At 34.4% G+C, this 25,005-nt stretch overlaps 2 protein-coding genes across 2 annotated transcripts; one reads left to right on the top strand and one right to left on the bottom strand.

Annotated features, from left to right (window-relative positions):
• The first annotated feature begins 579 nt into the window (after positions 1–579).
• LOC137404405 (neurochondrin-like) lies at positions 580–23,982 on the top strand. Its single transcript, XM_068090605.1, has 13 exons — positions 580–1,204; positions 1,323–1,441; positions 3,555–3,760; positions 4,454–4,562; positions 7,879–8,061; positions 11,662–11,789; positions 13,979–14,138; positions 16,202–16,334; positions 19,145–19,219; positions 20,806–20,863; positions 22,545–22,647; positions 23,261–23,358; positions 23,710–23,982. The coding sequence occupies exons 1-13, from the start codon at positions 610–612 to the stop codon at positions 23,825–23,827; spliced, it is 2,085 nt and encodes a 694-aa protein (XP_067946706.1). The 5' UTR covers positions 580–609; the 3' UTR covers positions 23,828–23,982.
• A 143-nt stretch (positions 23,983–24,125) lies between these two features.
• Positions 24,126–24,747, bottom strand: LOC137404406 (histone H3). The gene has a single exon (XM_068090606.1). The coding sequence runs from the start codon at positions 24,739–24,741 to the stop codon at positions 24,331–24,333; it is 411 nt and encodes a 136-aa protein (XP_067946707.1). The 5' UTR covers positions 24,742–24,747; the 3' UTR covers positions 24,126–24,330.
• Between the last annotated feature and the right edge of the window lie 258 nt (positions 24,748–25,005).

Raw genomic sequence — 25,005 nt, 5'->3', positions numbered from 1 at the left:
AGTTAAGTTTACTTGGTAAATTTGTTGTTCATTGTGCTATGTGTTATCACAGAATACATTGATTTAGGTGTATTATCTCTTTCAGAAATATAAAAACTATTGTTAAAATGCTAATACAAAAATAATACAAATGGTCAGTGTTCAGGATAAAAAAGCCTATAGGTTGAACTTCCGCCGTTGGCAAGTTATGTGATTGCTAACAGCAGACAATTCACTATTGCTTATAAAATTGTAGGCCCTACCTGAAATTTCATTCACATAGGTTTAAACAATATTTCTGAGAATGAGGATTTAAATTGGTATTTTCTAGTTAGTACTGCTAGATTAATTTGCTGATGGTGGTAAACTTTTCTACTAGTCTTATTTCCTTGCAAAGATTTAGAATAACCAACCTAAAGCTATATTGTCATTGTTACAATGCCGTTAAGCCTGTAGCAAACACTGATGGCTTTTTGTCTCCGACTCTCAGTGCCTACCATATTTCTATACCTATAAATCAAATCGCCAATTACAAGTTTTATATGCTCCAATGTTTATGGTTTTTGTCGACTTTCATAAGCATTAATTATTACAGCACTCTTGGAGGGTTCGTAGATCAGAACTGCAACAATGGCTCTTCCTAAAACTTCAAAGGAGCGAGAAGAAGCTTGCTTAAGACTTTTGAAGGCAACAAAAACAGACAATGAGAAATTAGCTGCATTGCTTCTTGTCCCAAAACTATTTTCTGTATCATTGGACGATGATAGAAGCAATGAGACATCCAGCGAGGAGACCTGTAATGATTTAAAGCCAGTTATTGACAAGGAATTTCAAAGAGACTTAATATCAGCCATCGATTTTCAATTTTTGAAACGAATGTTATCGGGCACTTGCTCTGACGAAGACTCGTCACTGACAGGTGACAGAGCATCACTAAAGATGGCGGCTCTTAGTGTAGTTCTTTGTTTTACTGAGGATGGCGTACTTACTGAGGATCAAGTTTCTGACGTCATATCTGAGATTGAATCCATTCTTATAGTCGTTCAGCAGAGCAAGATTAAGGATGACAATGAAGAAAGTGTAACTGCAGTTCAAATGCATAAAGAAATTGGGAGTCTCTGTATTCAATGCCTAGAAAACTTTGCCAGGGATCAGGATGTAGCCATTTTGGAGACAATACTCATCCCAGCTATGTATCGTGTTGCTCTCAAAAATACAAGCAGGGGTGGGTTGATTGTTCATTCCTGTATCACCGACATTGTCTTGTTGTCGGCGTGTTGGATTGAATTAGATGGGCTCCATTTTTTATGTACAATGCATCCTAACCATTTTGCATTTTACAGGTCTTGTTGGAGATCAACTACTACAACTTGCATCAAATATTCTCAATCGTAGAGGAACATTCTGGTTGCATGGCAACAGCAGGCTGGCTGTAACAGCAATATATTTACATCAAATAAAGGTTACTATACTCACATATTATTGGGTGTACATTAAAATGTGTAGTCAGCGTTTAGTATAGTGTTAAGCCTTACCGAAAAGTTATACAACACTATAAAATTATTCTCAATTCAGCTAAAACTGCATGCCTATAACTGAACTGTGATGAAATGGTGGACCAGAGTTGTCTCCTCATACTCATTGAATATTAGTGCTTGTAGTATTAATTTAAAGCTACAATTGTAATAGGATTGTAAAATTTAAAAATTAACGACGAAACACAGCTTGTCTTAGTTGAATAACCTTCAACCTTGCATATTGTAATAATCTTTATGGAAAAACTCATTAATTCAAAGAACTATGTTTTGTGTTTACAGGTTTATTCTGTTTCCATCAGTAACGATATTTTAGCAATGATATAGTCATTTGTTTGCATGTAAAATCATCTGTTATTATTTATATAGTCATTTGTTAGCATATACATTGAAATTTTATTATTCATATAGTTATTTGCTAACATATATACAATGATATGTTATTATTTATATAATCATTTGCTAACATATACATACACAATGATATGTTATCCCACGACCAAACACAAGCGGAGTGATTGTTTGAGAGATTTATGATAAATGCATGTGCACACAGCTCATGAAAATTATTCATCAATACCGTCGCAAACCCTTGTACCGAAATCTCATCAAAAAATTTAACCATTTTTCAATGGAGTCGTTTAAGTATAATAACGATCCAAAACACATAAACCTATTTAAGTATGTTACCAAGTCTTTGAAAATTGTCGACAATATCCTAAAACTTACCCATCTGATCGGATTATACACAAATAGACAGATTAATTTGGCCGAAATTTGCAAAAAAAAACTTGCTTTTTTAATCCAAATTAAGACCAGCCAACGATACGCCAATAAAGCCGTGCGACAGATAGTAGAACTATTAAGAAGGGCGCATTTCAGGAGAAAAACGTGCTCATTTCACCAGTGAATAGCATTGTCTAATTGTCGAAGGTTTCTAAAAGTTTTTCATTTTTAATATCTTGCAAAAATATTTAATTATAAAAATAATTATTTGATTTTATAAAGTTATCATAAGAATAATTATTCGAATTTATTTGTCCAAAGGTTTCTGTAATAAACGTAGACCGTTTGAGGCGTAGACCAATTTACAATTTACAGGTATGAAATTGGGGTACACAGTCTATATTTTTTCTCCAATTACCGAAGGTTTCATTAAATTATTAAAAACATTAGCCAAAATTCTTTACATCTTATGTACAAGCTAGGGCCGAACTACAACGCCACTTTATGACAAAAATATTTTTTTATTTTGCTCCAGTTTGCAGGAAACTTCCAGACGTGTGAACGCTCATACTTGCTTTCTGCTAGATCGCTATCAAAACCATTTTACATTCAACACAACTAACTTTTAAACTGTGTATATTACACAGCAGCTGGCCATTTACTTCTAATATTGCATTTCAGAGATTTTGTTGTTGTTAATTTACATACATTACAGTAAGTTAGGCCTACAGCTTTAATTAATATTCATTTTATTGTTGTAAAACATAGGTTTGAACATATGTTCCCCTGTCAAATTCCTAGATTACTAGAATTTCCTTTTTGAAGTCATGCTCCATCAAATTTATTTTATGCCATCTCGAACAACTCTCATTTACACTTTTACACTATACTCTGTCAATTCCTGCTGACAACTAATTTTTCAACAACCAGCACTACCCTTTCTTTTTTCCATTATCACTTATTCCATTATCAGGTCGTGGGCTGTATGACAGGGGAATTTCTAGTTAATTAATATTACCATTTGCGTTTGTTATTTTTTTGAAATTAATTTAAAAGCTAATTTTCTTATTAATACCTATTTTTTAATTTGTAATTTTTACATGTACCGTATCAATTCCAAATATGCTGTTATTTTATATTTCTAGTTATTTATATAGTCATTTGCTAACATATACATTTGTAATTATTTATTTAGTTTTTGGCTAATGTATACATACACAATCATATGTTACCAATTAAGTAATCACTTGCTTGTACATACAGTTGACTTTATTCCTCATATAATGCTGCCAGTGTGTATGTTCAATTTCTCAGATCAGTGAGACTGGAGCCATAGATTTCGACACATGTGAAACAGCATCTAAACTTGTTTATCATATAGCTAAGGGCAGTCTTCCAGAAGGGCTGCACACCCTTGTCACCCATGTCATGGGCAAGCTGTGTGATACCCTGAAGAACCGGCTGCCAAGTGCCCAGCGACAGCAAGCTCTCAAGCTTCTTACCGGTCTTATTCAGATCAGGTGGGTGTCTTCAGAGCTTATGTATTCCTCATCTGTTCTAGCTCTACACACTGCCTAAACTGTAGCGTGGCATATATTGCTTTGACCTTGTCTTTCTCCATGTCATCACAACTGAGCTTGTGTGAATGTCAAGTATTTTTCAAGGTCATCACAACTTTAACCTTGTGTAAGTGTCAGGAATTTCTCAAGTTTGTCACAACTTTAACCTTATGTAAGTGTCTGGTATTTCTTAAGGTCATCACAACTTTGACCTCATGTATGTGTCAATCTGATTCCCCCACTAGATCAAGCTAGTGGTGGTCACCAATGTAAAAGTTTTACTGCTGCGTCCTCATGTGGACATGGGGTTTTAGTTTAACTTTTGATGAACACGCTTGATTAAGTTCTGAATGTCTATTTTTACAAACGAAACTGAGATACATAGATTTAGCCAATTCACCTCAGGCTAAGCTATCGCCCAGAGTGTGACCTCAAACCTTATGTCACGAGACTGTGGTAAATTATTACCGCAATAGCATATGGAAAGATGGTAGATTCAAAAGATGGGGTGGGACAAACTTTTCCTGTGAAGTTAGAATGATAATCTATGTCATGAATTATAAAAATAATCAGTGTATTACTTTTAAATTTAGCTCATGTTGTTTTGTCTGGTGGTATTTTGGTAGGTGATCAGAAATATGTTTTTCTATTCAGAGGGATTGCAGATCTGATCAAAGAAAAGGGCAGCAAGGCAGCACTCTTAGTCATTCATCTCTGCAGTATTGATGTAAGGATGACTTTGGAACAGGATGATAATGAGAAGGTATTACATTGTATATTAGTATTATGTGGAACACTGACAGAGTACCAGATTTTCAGAATGTTAAAATTACTACTAAGTGGCTGCCGATGTCACATTGGCGAGTAGTAGAGTCATTGCTATGTATTTATACAGTAGATGCCCCTATAACAGAAATAATCGTTATGGGGATCTCACATTATACGAGGTTACGAACAGTAGAATACATGTAAATAGCTTACTTCATTCCAAAATCGCCACAAACTCGCCTCTTTGGTTCTTCAAAAAGGAAAAACTAAACTGAGATTTAATGTACTAGAAATTCTCCTGTTATACAGCCCACGACCAAAGTGATATTGGAAAAAAGAAAGAGTATTGATGGTTGAGAAATGCAATATTAGCAGTCAAATGGCACTGCAGTGCAATAGGATAATGGCAGTGGTAGCTGTAATGTACTGGGCGTTATTATGTACAACAAACAGCAATAATGAAAGGAAAAGATTATATGTTTATATCTCTCCCCCGCAATAGGAAAAATGCAATATTAGAAGTAAAATGCACGGATATCATTAATATAGTAGTACAGTAATAATAGAAAACCAATGCACAATTTTGTTTCCATTTCAAAATGTCATAGCTAACAATATCAAGAAGTTGTGATATTTATATAGATTTTTAGAAAATCTATTTAACTATTTAGAACAAATAATAACAGTAACATATTGCCCAACATCGGTCACTATATACTTCAATCTTGCAAATTCGAATACTTATTCTTATAATTAAATCTTATAAAATCGAATAATTATTCTTATACTTAAATATTGTAATAAGCTCATAAGAATCGTTAAAAAAGATATCATCGTCATTTCCTTTACTTTCACTGCTTTGGACATCAGTTAGAATACCTATGTACTCATAAGTGTCGAATATGTCAGTCATTTTGAAATCGGCAAAAAAGAAACGATTACTTTTCATTACTTCTACGTTAATTACAGAAACCTTTGGCAAGTGGACAATGCCATAGACTGGTGAAATGTGCATGTTTTTTTTTTCGTGAAATGCGCACGACTTGATGGTTCTATTCTTTGTCGCTAGGCGTTTCGTTTGCCGGACTTACTTTTAATAAAAATAAGGCTTGTCAAGTTTTAATAACGATTTTAGGCCGAATTAATCTGTCTATTTATGTATAATTCGATCAGATGGGTAAGGTTTAGGAAGTTTTCTACAAATAATAAAAATTTGGTAAAATATTTAAATAGGTTTATATGTGTTTTGTATCGTTATTATACTTAAACGACTCCATTGAAAAATGGTTAAATTTGTTGATGAGATTTCGGTACAAGGGTTTGCGACGGCCATTGATGAATAATTTTCGTGAGTTGTGTGCACATATGCACTTATCATAAATCTCCCAAACAATCGCTTCGCTCGTGATTGGTCGTTGGGTAAATTTAATAACTGTACGGTAACCGTGGTATTTTTGGTGTGTATTGCCATTTTTATTTTTCTTATTACTTACACATGGTTTGATTAAAGGTCAACTTGCAACAAAATTCACATTACAGTTATTTAGTATCAAAAGGTTCACCATGTCTTACTCTGTTGTGTTGTAGGTGCAAAATATGTGGAAATGTGATCACAAGCTCTTAAAAACTCCGAAACGAACAGTTAATCGCAGCCATCATGAAAGCGCCGTAGGTTGGAATTCCTCACCAAAACGGCAACACTTTCATGCAACCTCATTCGTGGAAATATTTTCATAAATATACTTCACGCATTCGATAAAACCATGTCTATTGTCCTTAAGCATCTATTTCATCATTATTGTAATGCTGTCACTTTTAGCACTGATATTTCAAAACCTAGCCTAAAAATTAGTTTAGTTTTTCAACCTTTGCTCGAAGGATTGCAAGTCATCCTCTGATAAATATGAGGAGCCTGTTGGTCACCTGTGATAGTCAAAAAATGCTGCTGAAATTGTTTGCACCATATAGCAGGAAATATGGGTCACATGATCAGATTACGACTAGATGAATAAAACAAGCTGAAATGAAACTTTAAAGTAGCGAGTGTTTATATTTGATAATTGCTTTCCGGTAGAACCCAAAGTGTTTGTCATAAACTAGTGCTACGAGACGTTTTATGTTGAGCCTTATATTCGCCTTTCAGTTCATGTGATACCATCACATGTCAAAGCAATAACCACGTCGAGTTGAGTACATCATCGAAATAAAAGGATTTCTACCTACGGCGTTTTCGTGATGGCTACGATTAACTGTTCGCTTTGAGCTTTTAAGAGCTTATAATCACTTTTCCACATATTTTGCAACGACAACACAGCTGAGCAAAACATGGTGAACCTTTTGATAACAAATAACTGTAATGTGAATTTTGTTGAAAGTCAACCTTCAAGTTAAGGAACGACATTGACATTCAATGTCAAATCTAATCATTTTCAAGCAGAAAGGTTTATGCTGCAAAGGAAAAATAAATTAAAATTGTATATGTCTGTAACGAAGTAAAAGAAAAACATATCTTTGCTATAATAAAGGAGAGTTTGTCGGTCTGTTCAAAGCAATGGTTAAATTTTGGGATAAAAATTGCCTTCAACGAGACTCCAACCCATGACATTCAGCTCGGTAGACTGATACTCTAACACCTGTACCAATCGACATCCTCTAAGTATTCCGGAATAATTGTGCTGCTACTCGTTTGCTGCGCTTCATCGACACCCCTGATGATCTGTCATGACACACTAGGTTGCTAGGGTATGGTATAAACACGGTGTAATAGATACGCAACTATACGTCCTTCTCTCTCCCAAGTGCTACGAGAGAGAGAATGTTAATGTAATATTAATTAATATATAATAAAATATATTAAATTAATATATAATATTAATTCTTGTTATTCAAACCGAGTTTTACAACTTGTACCGACTTAATGCTTTACATTATATGGAATTTATCACTGTGGAAGATACTTGTGAAAGGTTTATGTTGTAGGTGTGTCTACTGTAATAAAACTCTGGCATCTCATCTTCGTACTACATAAGTGCATCGTTGCAGCAGCGAGCTTATCTACTTAGTATTGCATGGTTACGCTTACGGTGTGTATCATTGCTGTTGCAGCTGCACACTATATTGTTATTTGATGGTAATCCATAGTCAATTCGCCGCTTTCCTCTAGCCATTCAGCAGCAAATATTGGATGAGCTGACTTCGCTGTGCGACTGCTTGTTTACAACTGGCTGCTATGTAATAAACTAGGCTTGGTTTCCTTATGTAAATTATACGCTTTTGTCCTTTGTTTTATTTGTAAGTTCTGCCCTCCACAGGTAGTGGCAGAGAGTGAAACACTCAGCTCGGGTTTCTTCGCGCTAGAGCAGATGATATTCTACATGGCGCGAGAGGAGACAACCCTCGCCCTTGACAGCAAGGAAATTTTACAAGTACATTCAGCTCTGCAGGGTGCTGTCAGTGCTATCTTGTACTTCTTGACAGGATGTGACACAGATAAGGTAAGCACTGTCATTATCATGATTACAGTGAGTCAGTAACATTCATTGTTACTATAAAACCTCTAATTGAACGCCACTTCTATTTGAACGCCACCCTGAAAGAAGGGTTGCAACGTAGAATGCCATTCTCTAGTTGAACGTCACCTCCGTTTGACCGCCACTTTGACATTGGTCCTTTAGGAACTCATAATAACAAGTGATCAGTAGAAAAGTGTCCACAAAATAGTACTAATCATGACTCAGTTACATCGATAACAATTAATTCTCAAGGTGTCCAACTCCAAGGCTTTTCATTATTTTTTGTTACAACTTGGGAAGTAACTACCATAGAAATGATTAATAACTGTTTCAGGCTAAAAGTAGTTCCTTGTTTAACGTCGTCTTAATACTTCAAAGTACATGTACGTGTATATAAAAACATTTTACATTTACGATCGTTGATGAGCCACTAGTTTTAAGCTAAAGGTTGCTTTTAGCGAGCAAAACTTACACATTGCGTTTGTGCTAAATGCAACACGTAAAAGTATTACTCTGCCAAAAAATACTTTGAACGCTAAAATCGACTAGTTCATCAATGCAAAAGAAGAGTTGAAGTCAGAAGACATTGTCGAAAGTATTGGACTACCAAAAGTTTGCTCCGTTGAAAAAACAATCAGAACGCAGCTATCTGACCAAACAATGCAAATATTTTTGTTTTAAAGACGTTAATTTTTGTTTCAGCATGTAATTTAAGTATGGTTAGTTTATGTCACTTGTACATGAATATATATATTTGTAGCATTTGATCGATTATCCTTATATAACTTATAGATTTGCAGATTTATAACATATTATTTAATGCTTGCGGTTATCCTAACACGGCTTATAATGGATTGACGCTCATAACTCCTCTTCTATTGCACCTAAAAACCTAGTTTTGATCGCAAACTCTAGCAAGTTGTGCAATGAAGTAGCAAGCAACGAGTGCAATGAGTTTTTATTCAACACTTTTAAATATAGCTTTAAAATAAAAGTTTTCCTTCAAATTTAGAATAAAATAAAAAATATAAAGCTGTAACAAATTGCAAAGCCAGGCACAAATTTGTTTTGACAAAGCTTTGTCAGATTATATCAGAGTTGACATACTTTGAATCTTTATGATGATTTGACAAATTTCCCATTTTTATAGTTGCCCACCCAATTATTTCAAATTTGAAATACTTATCCTTCAGCTTTTCGCAAGCTATTTGCGGTTTCCCTACAATAGTCAGGGCTTAACTATATGATCAAGAGTCTTGAGTCTGTGCCGTATCTAGCAGCATTTGTGTCATGGATTCCAACAAGAGGAAGCTATGTCCTCCTCCTCAGGTGTCCAATACTGGTAAGTTTCTGCAGGAATTGATCTCGGCTGCCTGTTTCATCTATTGCTAATGAATACTTACTCAGGCATGTTTAAGTTCTCAGTAAGTTATTCTCTATGCTAGTTGCAGTTGTTCCCAGGCTATATGTGGGTGCTAGTCGTGAGTTTAAAAATGAGAATGTTTTGGATATTGTGTGTTATTATTTGCCAACGATTTGATATCATATCTGTCAGCTGCTTAAAAATCGTTTGAGTCAGCTTGGCTTCATGAGTTTTACGTAAACTGTAAAGTGATGAAAAGGTTTTTGTATGTTTGGCAGTTTTGTGTGTATTAATAATGTAATGTATTTAATGTAATACAATGTATTTAATATATCTGTAGATATTACCACAAGTTCTGGGGCCGTAGTTACTGGAGAGCTAAATCAAGGGAGTGCTACCTCATGTTTTTCAACACCGACTGAGAGCATACAAAGTTATGAAGACTTCTTGTTTGAATGCAAAGGCGCCGGGTCATCCTTCATCTTCAACCATGAACATCTGTCAAAGATGATGCACCAACATCTGCACGAATTACAGAAAAAACATATTGATGAGAGTATTCAATTTCTTTTTCATTCGATATCACAGCCAGCTGCTGATCAAGGACAACTGCTTAGCAATGTGTCTAGAGTCGAAAGTCTAATAACTTTTCTTCGAAAACCCATGCATGCCGAAATTGCTTTGGGAGCTTTTGTCACTGTAGCCAGTATTCATCTCAAGCTGTTGCATAAATTGGGGGCCATGGGTTTGGTTCAAATCTCCAGTTTATCTCGTCTCGTTGTGGAATATACTCGTCATTGCGAAAAAGTCTGGTACAGAGTCTGTATAGCGAGGAATTCAACTGTTACTAAAGTTTTATCCAGTGAAGATCAGATAGATGCAAGAAAATGTTGTCGAGTCGTATGGTTTGATACCTTTGCGTTGCACTCTTTTAAAAAAAAAATTTATTATCATGAATGTGCGGATGCAAAGGCAGTTCAGTCTGCCCAAGAGAAACTTCGCACTCTTGCTCAAAACAGCAGATCTATATATGTGAATAAAATGAATGAAAGTTTGCATGCTCTTCTTAACCACCCTTTATTTGTAATAAATCATTGGCAGGCCCTATACACACCTCACTTATTATAGCATGTTATTAAATATTTGTTTTTGTTTACGTTTTGTAACTTGTTGAATAGAATTTTGATTGAGCGTACTGTTCATTGTTTTTGTTGTCATGTTCATTCTGTGAAAAAAATACCATTATAATAAAATGTGTCTTTAGCAATGCATGTCTTTCAAATTGGTGTAAATGTTACTATTCAAATACGTTCTCTGAAGAATACATCTTTGCTTTTTCATTCATTATATGAGGCAATTTGAAATAGACTTTTAAACATTGATATGATTTTTGTAGCAAACATTCGTGCAAAATACAATGTGTGGTAACAGCTTGTAATTTGTTATTGACATATGAACTGTTCTAAAACGATGCTGTTAGGCCGTTTCATGCTGTTAGGCTTGCTCTGAAAATCCGTTTTTGGTTTTCAGAATGTATTAGATAACGAAAGTATAATGGTAGTATCTGTGAATTAAGTGGCATTGAAAAACGACTTCTAAGACTATATTTGCTCGACTGTAAATGGTGGTTTTTCTTAGATTGGCTGAAAGTGTGCTCTATATTTCGTAGTGACTTACAGTTTGAAAAAAACACTAGTTCCCCAAACATATTTCAACTTATAGATGGTCTGACACAAATTCATTTGCAATTGTACTTCATGTTGGGATGTCTGCAACATAAACATGTTGGTATATTGTGCATTACATGATAAGAGTTCATATTTGACAATTTGTAAAGTATTATTTGATAATTATACTAATTGTTAGCGTCACCTCTATTGGTCAAGCTATTTTTGAAAGATGTATTACAATGCTCCTTTATGCTAGGGTTTAGCATTGATTTGACTTTGATCGGCCAGTTTATTTATCTCACCGAAAACTGTTATTAAATCACGTAGATGTGTGAACAAACTACTAACTCTTCAACTCAGATTCAAACCTGCTTATATGTGTCGTTCATTACTACCTCGATATGGGCTGGAGAACTAAGCACTCAACCTACTGATGTAACATCAAAAAGATACTCTTTAAAAATTTGATGTCTCCGTATGAATTATCGGTTGGAAAGTCAACTTTGAAATTAATCAACACTCGTAGACATTATTCTATTGTGGTTGTAGCCTCTGGATCAGATGCTGTTTGGGGTAATCGCTGCATGTGTGCGGCTGCTTGGTGCTTGGACAGCTGAGGAAACACAGAGTCTATTAAGCAAATACACTAAAATACTGCCCATAATCATAAGACTTTGGTAAATATCTTTCAGCAGTTGATCTGTGCAGATTATACCTTCACAAATAAGACCTCATGGGGACTCTTTCTTTTAGCAGTCAATCTGAGTATGTTATACCTTCATAAATGACTCCTCGTGGGGACTTTTTCTTTTAGCAGTTGATCTGTGTAGATTATACCTTCATAAATGAATCTTGTGGGGACTTTTTCTTTTTACAGTTGATATGAGTAGGCTATACCTTCATGAGTCCTCATGGGAACTTTCTTTTTAGCTGTTGATCTGTGTAGGTTATACCTTCATAAATGAGTCTTTGTGGGGACTCTTTTAGCAGTTGATATGAGTAGGTTATACCTTCATAAATTAGTCCTCATTGGTACTTTCGTTTTTGAGTGCAATGGGATAGTAAAAAGTTGGTTGTTGCACCATCTTTTTCAGACCATGCTTGTAACTACACGAAAAAATTATTTTTTGTTAGGGTAGGAATATGGCATCAGCAAAAAAATCACATAGGAACCATAGTAAATATGAGGAGTTTACATAATTATTTGAACACATCACACTTTGGTCATGGTACCTTCAGGTGTACGAAGAAGGCACTAACAACTGATCTTTTGTACAAGTTACAAAGCTGATTAATTTCTCATATTGAAATCTTAATTTTTTCAATACATACAGAAATCTCTTTCCATTCGTTGCTACAGTCAAACATCAACATAAATTATCTAAATTATGAAATAAAACTAGCAAATATTTGATTTTATACCTGAAGTAATTTCAAACATATGACCTTTGAAGTTTGCTGTGGAATCTCAGCTTTACAAATGAAAATTAATAATGATGCATAAATAATTGTAGAATTTTTAAATAATAAAGAATATATAAGCTAAATTATTTTTATTTTTACCTAGTTTAAAATATAGCAAGTTACGCTGCAGATCTGAAGCGCAACCTCTACTTCTGAACCTCGACATAGCTAAGATTATTTTTTTGTCCGAATTTTTCTAAGTTACAGGACTGATAAAAATATTTTCTTATAAGCTGTTATTTTATTAGTTTACTGTTTATATATTAAGGTAGCTTTTTAAATTTAGTTCTTTACATGGTTTACATTTGTCTTAATGTTATTTGTAATTACCTGCGTATACTATATATTAAGGAGATAAGCTTTAGGCTGTGGTTAAACTGATTAAACATATTACAGTGTACTCTTATGAGAATTTATGATTTAAAATATGAAGATTTTAACACACAAAGACGTTCTCTAAAGAAATGAGCTTCATTTGTAGAGCCTTGAATGTAGTAGATTAAGTGAAGGCAATTATCTTATCTTAGAGTATTGGAGTTATCTTATCTTACAGTATTATAACGACAAAATCCATTGTGCTAAAGGTCTTTTTGCATTACCTTGTTTTGAAGATTGGAAACCACAAAGCTATAAATACTCGTCTTTTCAAAATGGAGTTTTGCTACATCATTTTTTTATAGAATGGGTGATATAAAGATTCCTTCGGCAAATGAAAATGGTGATCTTCAAAGATCTTGAATGTTGTGAGCAATTTCTGATTTTTATTCGAGAACAATGATTGCTATTTCTATACAGCCAATAATATCAGTCCGCAATGACAAAACAACCAATTGAATGCAATTTTAAATTAAGGCAAAATTATTACTTTCTAAATACAAACATCATTAAAAATGTCCTCAACATTTCATAGAGATATGCATACAACTGGAATGAGTGCATACAACATACTACTGTACTAGTACAGTATTAGTATAGTAACTGTTTAGTACAGTCGTATGTACATAGTACATACAACTGTACTAAACAGTTTATTAGCTTATGTACCTAATTTGGTTTTGCTATGGAAGCCAGCTACAATATATGATATTTTGTTCTGTTTGACCTTTTTTGACATTTGGAGTACATATCTGCAAATAGGCCTTCGAAAGAATAACTACTTCTACAAAAATATCTCCAAAGTGCGAAAACACGAAGATGATATTTGATAAATGGCCTATTTTTAGATTATCCATTATTCACCATACGAACTACCTAATGGCGTTTTAAAAAATTGTAAATGAACAGCCCAAAGTGAACTTTTTTCAAATGGTTGGCAAAGTATATGAAATTTTATGTCGATGAACTTTTTATGTTGAATTTTATAATGGCTCTTGGCAGTGTCCTTTTGCCTTATCTATTAAAGCTCTGGCATGCTGAGTGAGATAGACTGCTTCCAGTTCCTTGTACCAGGGCTCAGCAATCTCTCTACAGACACCGAAGGCATTGTCGAAGTGCTCATTGACAACGTGGATTTCTTACGTACTTATCTCTGTTATTGCGTTTCTCAGCTTATCAATCAGAAGGTAAGCTTATCTCATTCCAAACAATCAACTTTTAGTAGGGGCTAGCCGAATACCCGGGTATTGCGCGGGTATTAAAAACAGCTTAAAATTAGTTGCAGGTAGTGTAGTTGCCTGCCACTTACCATTAGCCTGGCATGTTGCCAAAGATTAATTTGAGTCTGCAACTATTCGTATTGCTAAACTTACCAGTATGAGCCGTGAGAGCAAGCTTTAGTTGCGTATTGCAGAATGCTACTGTACATGCATTTTAACCGACATAACGGCTTATATAGCCTCAGAATTTAATGCATTTCGCGTAGTTTAATTGGTAAGATATTTGCCTGGCGAACAGGAGGTTCCGAGATCAAATTCAGCATTAAACAGATATTTAATTCCTAAATTTTAATAGCTGTAGCTGGACAAACCGAAATGCACACACATAAGCGTTGCGATTTATATAGATAGATAAAAGAGTTAGATCCTTGGGTACCGTTTCTTGAAAGATTATAAAACAAGACACATCCACAGGGATTTTTATATAACTTTAGTAAGAGTTACTGTATTCAAAAACTTTAACAAATATTTTATTCAACAAGAAGTTTACTTTGTATATTAGATGTTTGGTTTTACTTTATTTTCTATTTTTCATTTTGAAGTACTGCTGAAAGTTTCAAAATGGCCAACAAATAACAACAATATTACTAGACACTGAGGACGAAATCACCAGTACTTGATTTCGGCTGAAGCAATCTTTATTGATTGAATCATAAAGAAAAAGTATTGAAGGATTCTAATTTTTTATTGGTTTATGGATCAGGTTCTAAGCCATCGCATAAACAAAATTTCCCTAACCCAACCTTTATAGAAATGACTAGCATAGCCAAACTATGTTATAGTATGGTAAATTTGTTGAGGGTTTGTGAGGAAGAGCATGAAAACTTGTTTCAAGAGCATGATTGGCTAAGGATTAGCAGGCTAAGGAATAACCAAAATACTGTGATCTGGCATCAGCCGCTGGTAGCAGCTTGCCATCCTAGAGAAGAGTTAAGACAAGTACTACAATGTGCTTTCTGATTGAAAATTGATTCAAGTGCCACTAAGTTTGATCTTCTTTGTAAATTTTGAATATTATATTATATTCGTTGAAAAGCCAAAAAATAAGATTACACCATTTGTCCAGGTTTTTTGCAGGTTGTTGCAGGGCATGTAATAGCACTAGGAAAATATTCTGTTACGCAGCACCGTTTCTAACCAGTATTATTCCATGCTATTGTAGCACACGGTAGAGTAGCTAAAGCCATAGTTTCAAAAATCACAGGTAGGTAGCGAAATTAAGCTTTACTTGTTCTTAACATATCGTTGTTTTAGCTGTTTATTTACAGTATGTTAACCTAAAACCACCGTCTGGGCTAATCCACGCTGACCAATATTTAGTTATAAATGTGTTTCATTGTCCAATTGTCTCTAGTTACTTCTATCCAATCAGTGATTAGATGCAGATCTCGCCTTCAAATCAGTGATCAGATGCGGGTCTCATCATCCAATCAGTGGTTAGATGCGGGCCTCATCATCCAATCAGTGGTTAGATGCGGGTCTCATCATCCAATCAGTGGTTATATGCAGGCCTCATTATCCATTCATTGATTAGATGCAGGTCTCATCATCCAATCAGTGGTTAGATGCGGGTCTCATCATCCAATCAGTGGTTAGATGCGGGTCTCATCATCCAATCATTGATTAGATGCGGGTCTCATCATCCAATCATTGATTAGATGCAGGTCTCATCATCCAATCATTAACTAGATGTATGTGTTTTGTTACCCTAATATTACTTAAAAATATGTTTATTTGTTCGATTATTATTTTTAAACATTTCCCAGTGATCAATCATCTGTAATTTTTACATCGTGTTATCCAGTTATTTGTCAGATAAATACTTTATTGTTTAATTGTGTTTGGTTCATATCTTAGAATCACATATTGATGCGCAACCACGAGGCAAGTTATGTTTCCTTATCCAATCATGTCACCCATATGTTTCATTGTCTAGTTTGCATCCTAACCGTGAGTGTGTCTTGCTGCAGGAGGAGTATGAACACATGCTGGTTAATTGCTGTGTTGTAATACTCAACTGTCTGATGATGCCAGATGTCAAACTCCAACCGAGTCCTGTCCAACAGCTATTAGACGCTGTAGCTATCGAAGCACTCAAAATTGGTGAGTGTATAGAGGGTTGGAGGGGATGACAACCCGCTTAGTCTGCTGGTGGAATGTATTGGTTCACAGGCTAGTTATGTTTTTGTGGGCATTGGAAACAATATGTTGCTGGTTGAAGTCTCTATGTCTATGCTTGTCATTCTGTAGCATTGAATTTAATTCTTTTAAAGATGAACTTATAAAAAATATTGGGAGGTTTCATCAGAAAATTGGTATTTTTCTATCATTTGCAGTTGTTTTGGATGTTTGAGGTGATCTGGCTGCCAGGATGGTTCTAGATTAAAGTTGACTTGATCCCAATTAAAATGCTCAGATTCGAGGGAAAGTGCGATTATGTCGTCTATAGTCACACTTCGACAAAAAGACCGACAATATAGAGACACGTAACGCTGCTACTAGAACGCAATAGACTATCAAAAAACTAGAAGACTAATGATGTCATTTTGGCACATAGTTTTCTTCCAAAGGTTTCAACCACGGTAAAGTTTTGTTGATTTTAATCTTGAAGTATCCTTGTAGTCAGATCACCTCAAACATCAAAACAATTGCAAATGATAGAAAAATACCAATTTTCTGATGAAACCTCCCAATATTTTTTATAAGTTCATCTTTAAATTCATGTTTAATCTACTAATTAAAGCCGGATGAAGGTTAGAGGCACAGGTAGTATCGGTGTAGCTCTCTTTCAAACCTTTTTGTATTTTTTTGGCCTTCCCCCATCAAATACCAATGATCAATATTTATGTACACTACTATAAATACTGATATATATATATATATAATTTATGTACACTACTATAAATACTGATATATACATGTATATAATTTATGTACACTACTATAAATACTGATATATATAATTTATGTACACTACTATAAATACTGATATATATAATTTATGTACACTACTATAAATACTGATATATATATATAATTTATGTACACTACTATAAATACTGATATATAGTTTATGTACACTTCTATAAATACTGATATATAGTTTATGTACACTTCTATAAATACTGATATATATAGTTTATGTACACTACTATGAATACTGATATATATAATTTATGTACACTACTATAAATACTGATATATATAATTTATGTACACTACTATAAATACTGATATATATAATTTATGTACACTACTATAAATACTGATATATATAATTTATGTACACTACTATAAATACTGATATATATAATTTATGTACACTACTATAAATACTGATATATAATTTATGTACACTACTATAAATACTGATATATAGTTTATGTACACTTCTATAAATACTGATATATAGTTTATGTACACTTCTATAAATACTGATATATATAGTTTATGTACACTACTATGAATACTGATATATATAATTTATGTACACTACTATAAATACTGATATATATAATTTATGTACACTACTATAAATACTGATATATATAATTTATGTACACTACTATAAATACTGATATATAATTTATGTACACTACTATAAATACTGATATATAGTTTATGTACACTTCTATAAATACTGATATATAGTTTATGTACACTTCTATAAATACTGATATATATAGTTTATGTACACTACTATGAATACTGATATATATAATTTATGTACACTACTATAAATACTGATATATATAATTTATGTACACTACTATAAATACTGATATATATAATTTATGTACACTACTATAAATACTGATATATGTATAATTTATGTACACTACTATAAATACTGATATATAGTTTATGTACACTTCTATAAATACTGATATATATAGTTTATGTACACTACTATAAATACTGATATATATAATTTATGTACACTACTATAAATACTGATATATATAATTTATGTACACTACTATAAATACTGATATATATAATTTATGTACACTACTATAAATACTGATATACAGTCAAACATGGATAACTCGAACTTCAAGGGACCGAGCAAAAGTGTTCGAATTATCAGAGCGTTCAAGTTATCAGAGCACTGTCACAAGTCCATGTATTTACTTAGTGAGTAAAAGAATGATAGAAATTTAGGTTGGATCAGATTGATGAGAATGTCTAGAAAAGAATTAGAAAGAAATGAATGGATAGGCACTTCAGGAGGAAAATAAAGAGTATAGATTTTCCACTGGCAAATGACGCACAGGTCTTTGATACGAGAAGTTGTAGAATCTCTTTGAGAGGTCTAGAAAAAGCCAACCATCTAGGATTATCTAAGGGCCGTGTTCAATCAGGTAGCAGTCAAGGAATGTTTCCATTTCGGGGATGGTCCGTACAGCCTTCTGCCATTTGCAGTGTCACGTAAAAACAAATAGATTAGAGCGTTTTAACAACAAAAATTTCTGTGTATGAAGCAACAACAAAAACAGTCAAGTTTTTATGCACAAGTGTGGCATCATTGGTCACTACGATTGTTTTCATGGCACAAAAATAGCACATCACACCAGTGTTTCACTTCTAAGCAGCGACACTGAATCATGACAGAGTGAGAGCGACCCGGCTGTTACCATGATGGCATTATAGCGCCATATAGGAGTGTGTCACTATCGAAACTCAACATATAAGTGTACATAAGCAAATGAACATATCAGGGGGATATTGTTACTATTCCCAGAAATTCAATTTGTTGACAAGGGCCAGCATGTTATTTGTTGTTAACCTATTCGTATGTTAAACAGAAACCAAGATAAACTCGTACATGAGTGTGTGAATCTATTTATATATATACATGCATGTTTGTGTACGGAGTAATGGATAGTAGTTGTGTTTGTTTATTTCTGTAGTTACAATATGCAAGAATGTAGACTGCAATATAACAATCATGGTTACTGGACTGGCAGCTCGTCGCAAGTTTCAAGGTTAGTTCCCAAATGTTGTTCACTAAGGCTAACCGCTTGCTGTGTTGATTAAGTCAAGGAATTTCACTATTAGCACTACCTTTGATTGTCAACATGAGTTCTGTATCAGAAAAAAAGTTGTGCTTTTGACAATTTACTGGACGTGAATAGGGGGCTTTTAGAGCATTAGTTTAACATGTTGGGTTTTAACTATACAGTAGAAGCTCCTATACTGTAAATAACCCGTTCTGAGAATAGGAATTTCACGTTAGACGAACAGTAAAATACGTGTAAATTGATTAAGCCATTCTAAGCATATCCCAAACTCTTCCCTTTGACCGTTCAAATAGGAACAAACTAAATCTGCCTCATGATACGCTAGACTGAGTGTACTACTATATGTAATAGAGATAACCCTCTACATCGTGTTCTCTGCCAAGTGCGGCAATAGACTGAGTGTACTACTATATGTAATAGAGATAACCCTTTACATCCTGTTTTCTGCCAAGTGCGGCTAGAGAGAAAACAATATCTTTACAGTTAACTCTGGTTAGTAAAATCAAATTGAGACAATGCACTGACTTGATGTTGTATGTTATATGGAATTTTGTAAGTAATAAAAAGCAAAAACTATGAAAAAAAACCTTTGCATTAAGTGCAATATACGTTACGGTAAGTTTATGGGACAGAATTGTTTACTGTAGTTTGTTGCAGAAATGCTTACTGTAGTTTATGTTACAGAAGTGTTCACTAGTTTATTTTACAGAAGTGGTTAATGTAGTTTTTGTTACAGAGGTGTTTGCTGTAGTTTATGTTACAGAAGTGGTTACTGTAGTTTATGTTACAAAGGTGTTTGCTGTAGTTTATGTTACAGAAGTGGTTACTGTAGTTTATGTTACAAAGGTGTTCACTGTAGTTTATGTTACAAAAGTGTTTACTGTTGTTTAGGTTACAGAAGTGTTCACTGTAGTTCATATTACAGAAGTGTTTACTGTAGTTTCTGTTACAGAGGTGTTTATTGTAGTTGATGTTACAGAGGTGTTTACTTTAGTTTATGTTACAGAGGTGTTTACTGTAGTATATGTTACAGAGGTGTTTACTGTAGTTTATGTTACAGAGGTGTTTACTGTAGTATATGTTACAGAACTGTTTACTGTAGTTTTTGTTACAGAGGTGTTTACTGTAGTTTATGTTACAGAAATGTTTACTGTAGTTTATGCTACAGAAATGTTTACTGTAGTTTATGTTACTTAAGTGTTTACTGTAGTTTATGTTACATAAGTGTTTACTGTAGTTTATCTCACAGAGGTGTTTACTGTAGTTTTTTTCCTTTGCTGCCTCATATTGATCTGATTCAGTCCTCCCACTAGCAAGACTACCATGATCTATCTGTATAGCTGATTAGGTTTTTGGACCAATTTCTAAAGTTTTTACTCACCTTCCATGAGCGCCTTATGCATTTTTGTTAGGATGAAAATACTTTCAAAGTCACCATTGTTTAACGATTTATTATGGAGTGTCTATGGACCAGCCCTTTATATTGTAGTCCAGCTACTATTATTAATTCAGAACATTTCATGTGTTATCACTTATTTTACTGCTCGTAGAACTGGAAATGGATTCAGTTATGGACGAGGATGAACAAAAACACAAAGAGTTTTACAGGTGAGACAGGCCTAATATTAGTGTAATCAATTTTGCTGGAAAGCTTACGGGTGGCAGTTCTTGGGTTTAAACTTGGTGATAAGCTGAAACACTTTTTGCTGTCGCTCTGCAATTATTTTACACACGTAGACACGGTACTGATATTATGGAACATGAATATCGGAATATTCGTGGCACAAAATGTTTGTGTCAGATTCTCTAATGGTAAAAGAATACATTTGTTGATTTCATCATCTAGTGTGTAACATCTCCGTTATAGACATAGTCCCATAGACACGCTTCCATTCATAGACATCCTATAAGAGACTATTCAACATTTGTTAACACTTCTGATTTAGAACACTTGTAAGAATTATATAAGTGATATACTGTATCACTTATTATTGGGATATAATTATATACTGATAATAAAAAGTCTTTGGGCAGAAAATTGATTTGTATTTAACATAATTATAACAACATTTGCCTTTCTAACTTTCAAACTACATATCATGAGAAAAGTGTTTTGTGTAGTTGAAATAGACTAAGAAAGAAAATCAAAACAACTGTAAAGGTTTTCAAACTTTGTCAAACAACTGTAACTTTCCAACTTCATAACTTTAAAAAAGTGTTTCATGAAATGAAATTTTTCATCGTGTTTCGATGAAAAATAAAAATGTAAAGGTGTTTAAATGTAAATGTGAAATCATTAGCAAGTAATGGCTACATATAGTCTGTTTTGCTACGATTACAATGAAAAATTATTTGTTATACAATCATATGATTTTCGGTAGTTTCAGTGTCAGCATGCAAAAATTGGCATGCCAAATCGCATGCCAACACTGGCGTGCGAAAATATTGTAGGCTATAGACATACATAGAGTGGTATAGAAACCCGTAGAAATTATCTAATGCAATCACCCCCTGGTAAAAATCATCATCATTAAAAATAGTAGCAAAACAATATGTTAACCTTAGTAACCATAGATACCTACAATGACTTTAGTGCATTTTGTGGTTATGATCTGCTAAAATAATAGCTATAGCTGGACAATCACAACAACAGATGAATACACGCACGACCAACTTTGAGAAATATATAGACTAGCTGTGCTATTCGGCATTGCCCGGGTATTAAAAATCCGCTTTTAAATAATAAGAGTTGCCTGTCACTTGTTATTAACCTGGAACATTGCCAATGGATAATTTGAGTAAGCTTACTAATAAGAGCTACGGATTCTCATGGCATTGCATCGTGAACGAAAGTGTAGCGTATTTGCGCCCATATAACGACATGTATCGCCTAGGGAATTTAGCCAGTCTGTGTGATTAAATTGGTAGGGCATCGGACTAACAAATGGGAGGTTCAAGATCAAATCTTCTGCGATACGGATTCTTTATTCCAAGATTTTTATAGCTATATGGACATATACAATGAAGACAAACTTTGAGAAATATATAAATAAATTAGGAGTACACAATTTAAAGTTTGCGGGAATAAGGCTCGAATAATTGAATTTAACTTTCAAAACAAAACTATGACATTCTACATTATGACATTGTATGTGCAGGTAAAATAGTATGCCTAGCCAAAGTAAGGCCATTGCTCTGTTAGCCATCAGAGTGCAAGAACAAGTGACGCTCATTGCTAGTCCTAAACAGAGTCAATCTCACTCAGGGAGTTGTCTGTCTTGTGTTTCAGTAAATCCATAGAGTACATGTTAGCTATATCAGACAAGGAGAAGAGATTCAAGGATACAGTCAGATCTGCTGATTTACCGGAGATATGGCTCATGGGAATTCAAGTATATTGATACTGTTATTTGTTGATGTTCATTTGTGCTTTGTCAATCACTCGATATTGTGTTAAAAATACTCAGCTACAATAATATCATGTGTGACAAATAATAAAAATAATATCGTGTGACAAATGATAACAATAATATCGTGTGACAAATGATTACAATAATATTATGTGTCACAAATGATAGCAATAATGTTGTGTTACAGTGATATTAAAATATATTGAGTGTGACAAGCAAGCATTACCAAATCACACGTGGCACACAATAAGTATGCTCCTAGTATGTTTTGTACAAAAGTGAGGGCTAGTTACCGATATAGCTGGTTAGAGATCACAGACTGCGGCAAGGTTTTGGTGACATTGTTCAACTCTGACCTAACCAGTGTTGTTGCTGGGATACAAATTATGTAGCATACTAGAGCTCTTGGTCAGCTTGTGAATGCAAAAGTTCAACAAGTCAACACAACTTTTATGACATTTTCATAGCAAGTGTGTCGTCGTTGTATTTGTACTCTGGAAAATTTGATTGTCAAAGGTAGCATAACACAGGCTAAGGTTATTTGTATTAATATAAAGGGTTTGTGCTACAGAGCTACATTTAGGCCATTTTGCAGGTGCTTGGAGACCTGATGAAGTTGTCACCAGCTATCAAGGCTATCCTTATCGAAGAGCGTATTATACGACAAGCGCTTAGCTTATTTGATAGACACAGGTGGGCATGATGTTTAGCATATACTTGCATCATAAATTGTCAGCCATTGCCACACCGTGTTCGTCTCATGTAAATTCATGAAGTTGAATTGTGAGCTACATCAAACTTAAAAGTGTGATTGATAATATTATTTTATATTTTGAGCAGTAAGTCAAATCGCATCAAAACTCCAGCTTACTACAAATAGGTAGATTGGTTTACATCCTAATCTAGATGCAGATCACATCTGGTGATGCAGAAAATCAGTTTTGGTAATAGTATACATAACTGTTTTGCTTGTGCTACTAGGCCATGGATGTTTGCAATGCTAGGTGTCAAAGTAATGCCTATATGTGGAACAACTATTTGCAGTTCCAATGTGGATGCAGCGTTTGTATTGGAGAAGTTGCTACTAGCGATGGCTGAATACGGTGGTGCTAAAGATCTGATAGCCAAAGTAGATCGGGCACGGAAAGGAAAGAACAGCTGACCATAACACTACTTTGATAAAGCATCTCCAGTGCATTATTATACTAGTGGTGGCGAAGCCATTGCGAAAAGACTCAACTTATGGATGAGATGATTTTTGCTGACTGCTCGTTTGTCTAAATTCACTCAAACTCGAATAAAATACAGTGAACCATCCTCAATGTTGATATTCATTACAAGACTGCTAGCACTACACATTCATCACTGATGTTGAACAGCATTTGTAGAATACACATCAAGTTTTTTGTGAGGTTCCCATCACATAGGGCTGGAAGATTTGATCTGCATTCCATAGCAAAATGCACTCGATTTGAACGAAAACTTACTAGTATGTAGTCGAGCTATCACATATGGGCACTGAAAATTGTTCACTATTGTCTGCACTATACTATTAGTATTCAAGTGTTTACTTATTAATTAGTTATCGAGGAACAAGACATGAAACAACTCTCGTAAAAGTGGTGGCCCTGAAAAGGGCCGTTGTGGGAGGACTGGCTAATTGATTTAAGCGCGTTCACCACGGATACGCCTTGCCAGTTGGATGTCCTTGGGCATGATGGTTACGCGCTTAGCGTGAATGGCACACAAGTTAGTGTCTTCAAACAGACCAACGAGGTAAGCCTCGCTAGATTCTTGAAGCGCCATTACAGCAGAGCTTTGAAAGCGGAGATCAGTCTTGAAATCTTGAGCGATCTCACGAACCAACCGCTGAAAGGGTAACTTTCTGATCAGCAGCTCAGTGGACTTTTGGTACCGTCTGATCTCACGAAGAGCTACGGTTCCTGGCCTGTATCTGTGAGGTTTCTTCACGCCACCTGTGGCCGGGGCACTCTTTCGAGCAGCTTTAGTAGCCAATTGCTTCCTTGGGGCTTTGCCTCCAGTGGACTTACGAGCGGTCTGCTTTGTACGAGCCATGTCTCCTGTTCCGTTCAATGATTTGAAATGAGCGCTTAAGGGAACCTCGCCGTTTTTATTTCTACGCACTAAGCATCAAGCACTCTCATTGGCTGAAAAATATATGTGTCAACTATGCTTCAAACAAAGTTTAACAATTTAGGCAATTTATCAATGACAGTATGAACAAATGTTACTAAATTGTTTTTATTTTCATTGCATCTAATGTGTTTAAAATAATAAAATACCACATTTTTGAGCGAATGCTCAAACTTGAAAAGAAAA

Source organism: Watersipora subatra, chromosome 9, assembly GCF_963576615.1.
Source record: "Watersipora subatra chromosome 9, tzWatSuba1.1, whole genome shotgun sequence".
Lineage (NCBI taxonomy): Eukaryota > Metazoa > Bryozoa > Gymnolaemata > Cheilostomatida > Watersiporidae > Watersipora > Watersipora subatra.
The sequence above is the reverse complement of the archived record's forward strand: the minus strand, read 5'-3'. Positions and strand labels throughout refer to the sequence as shown.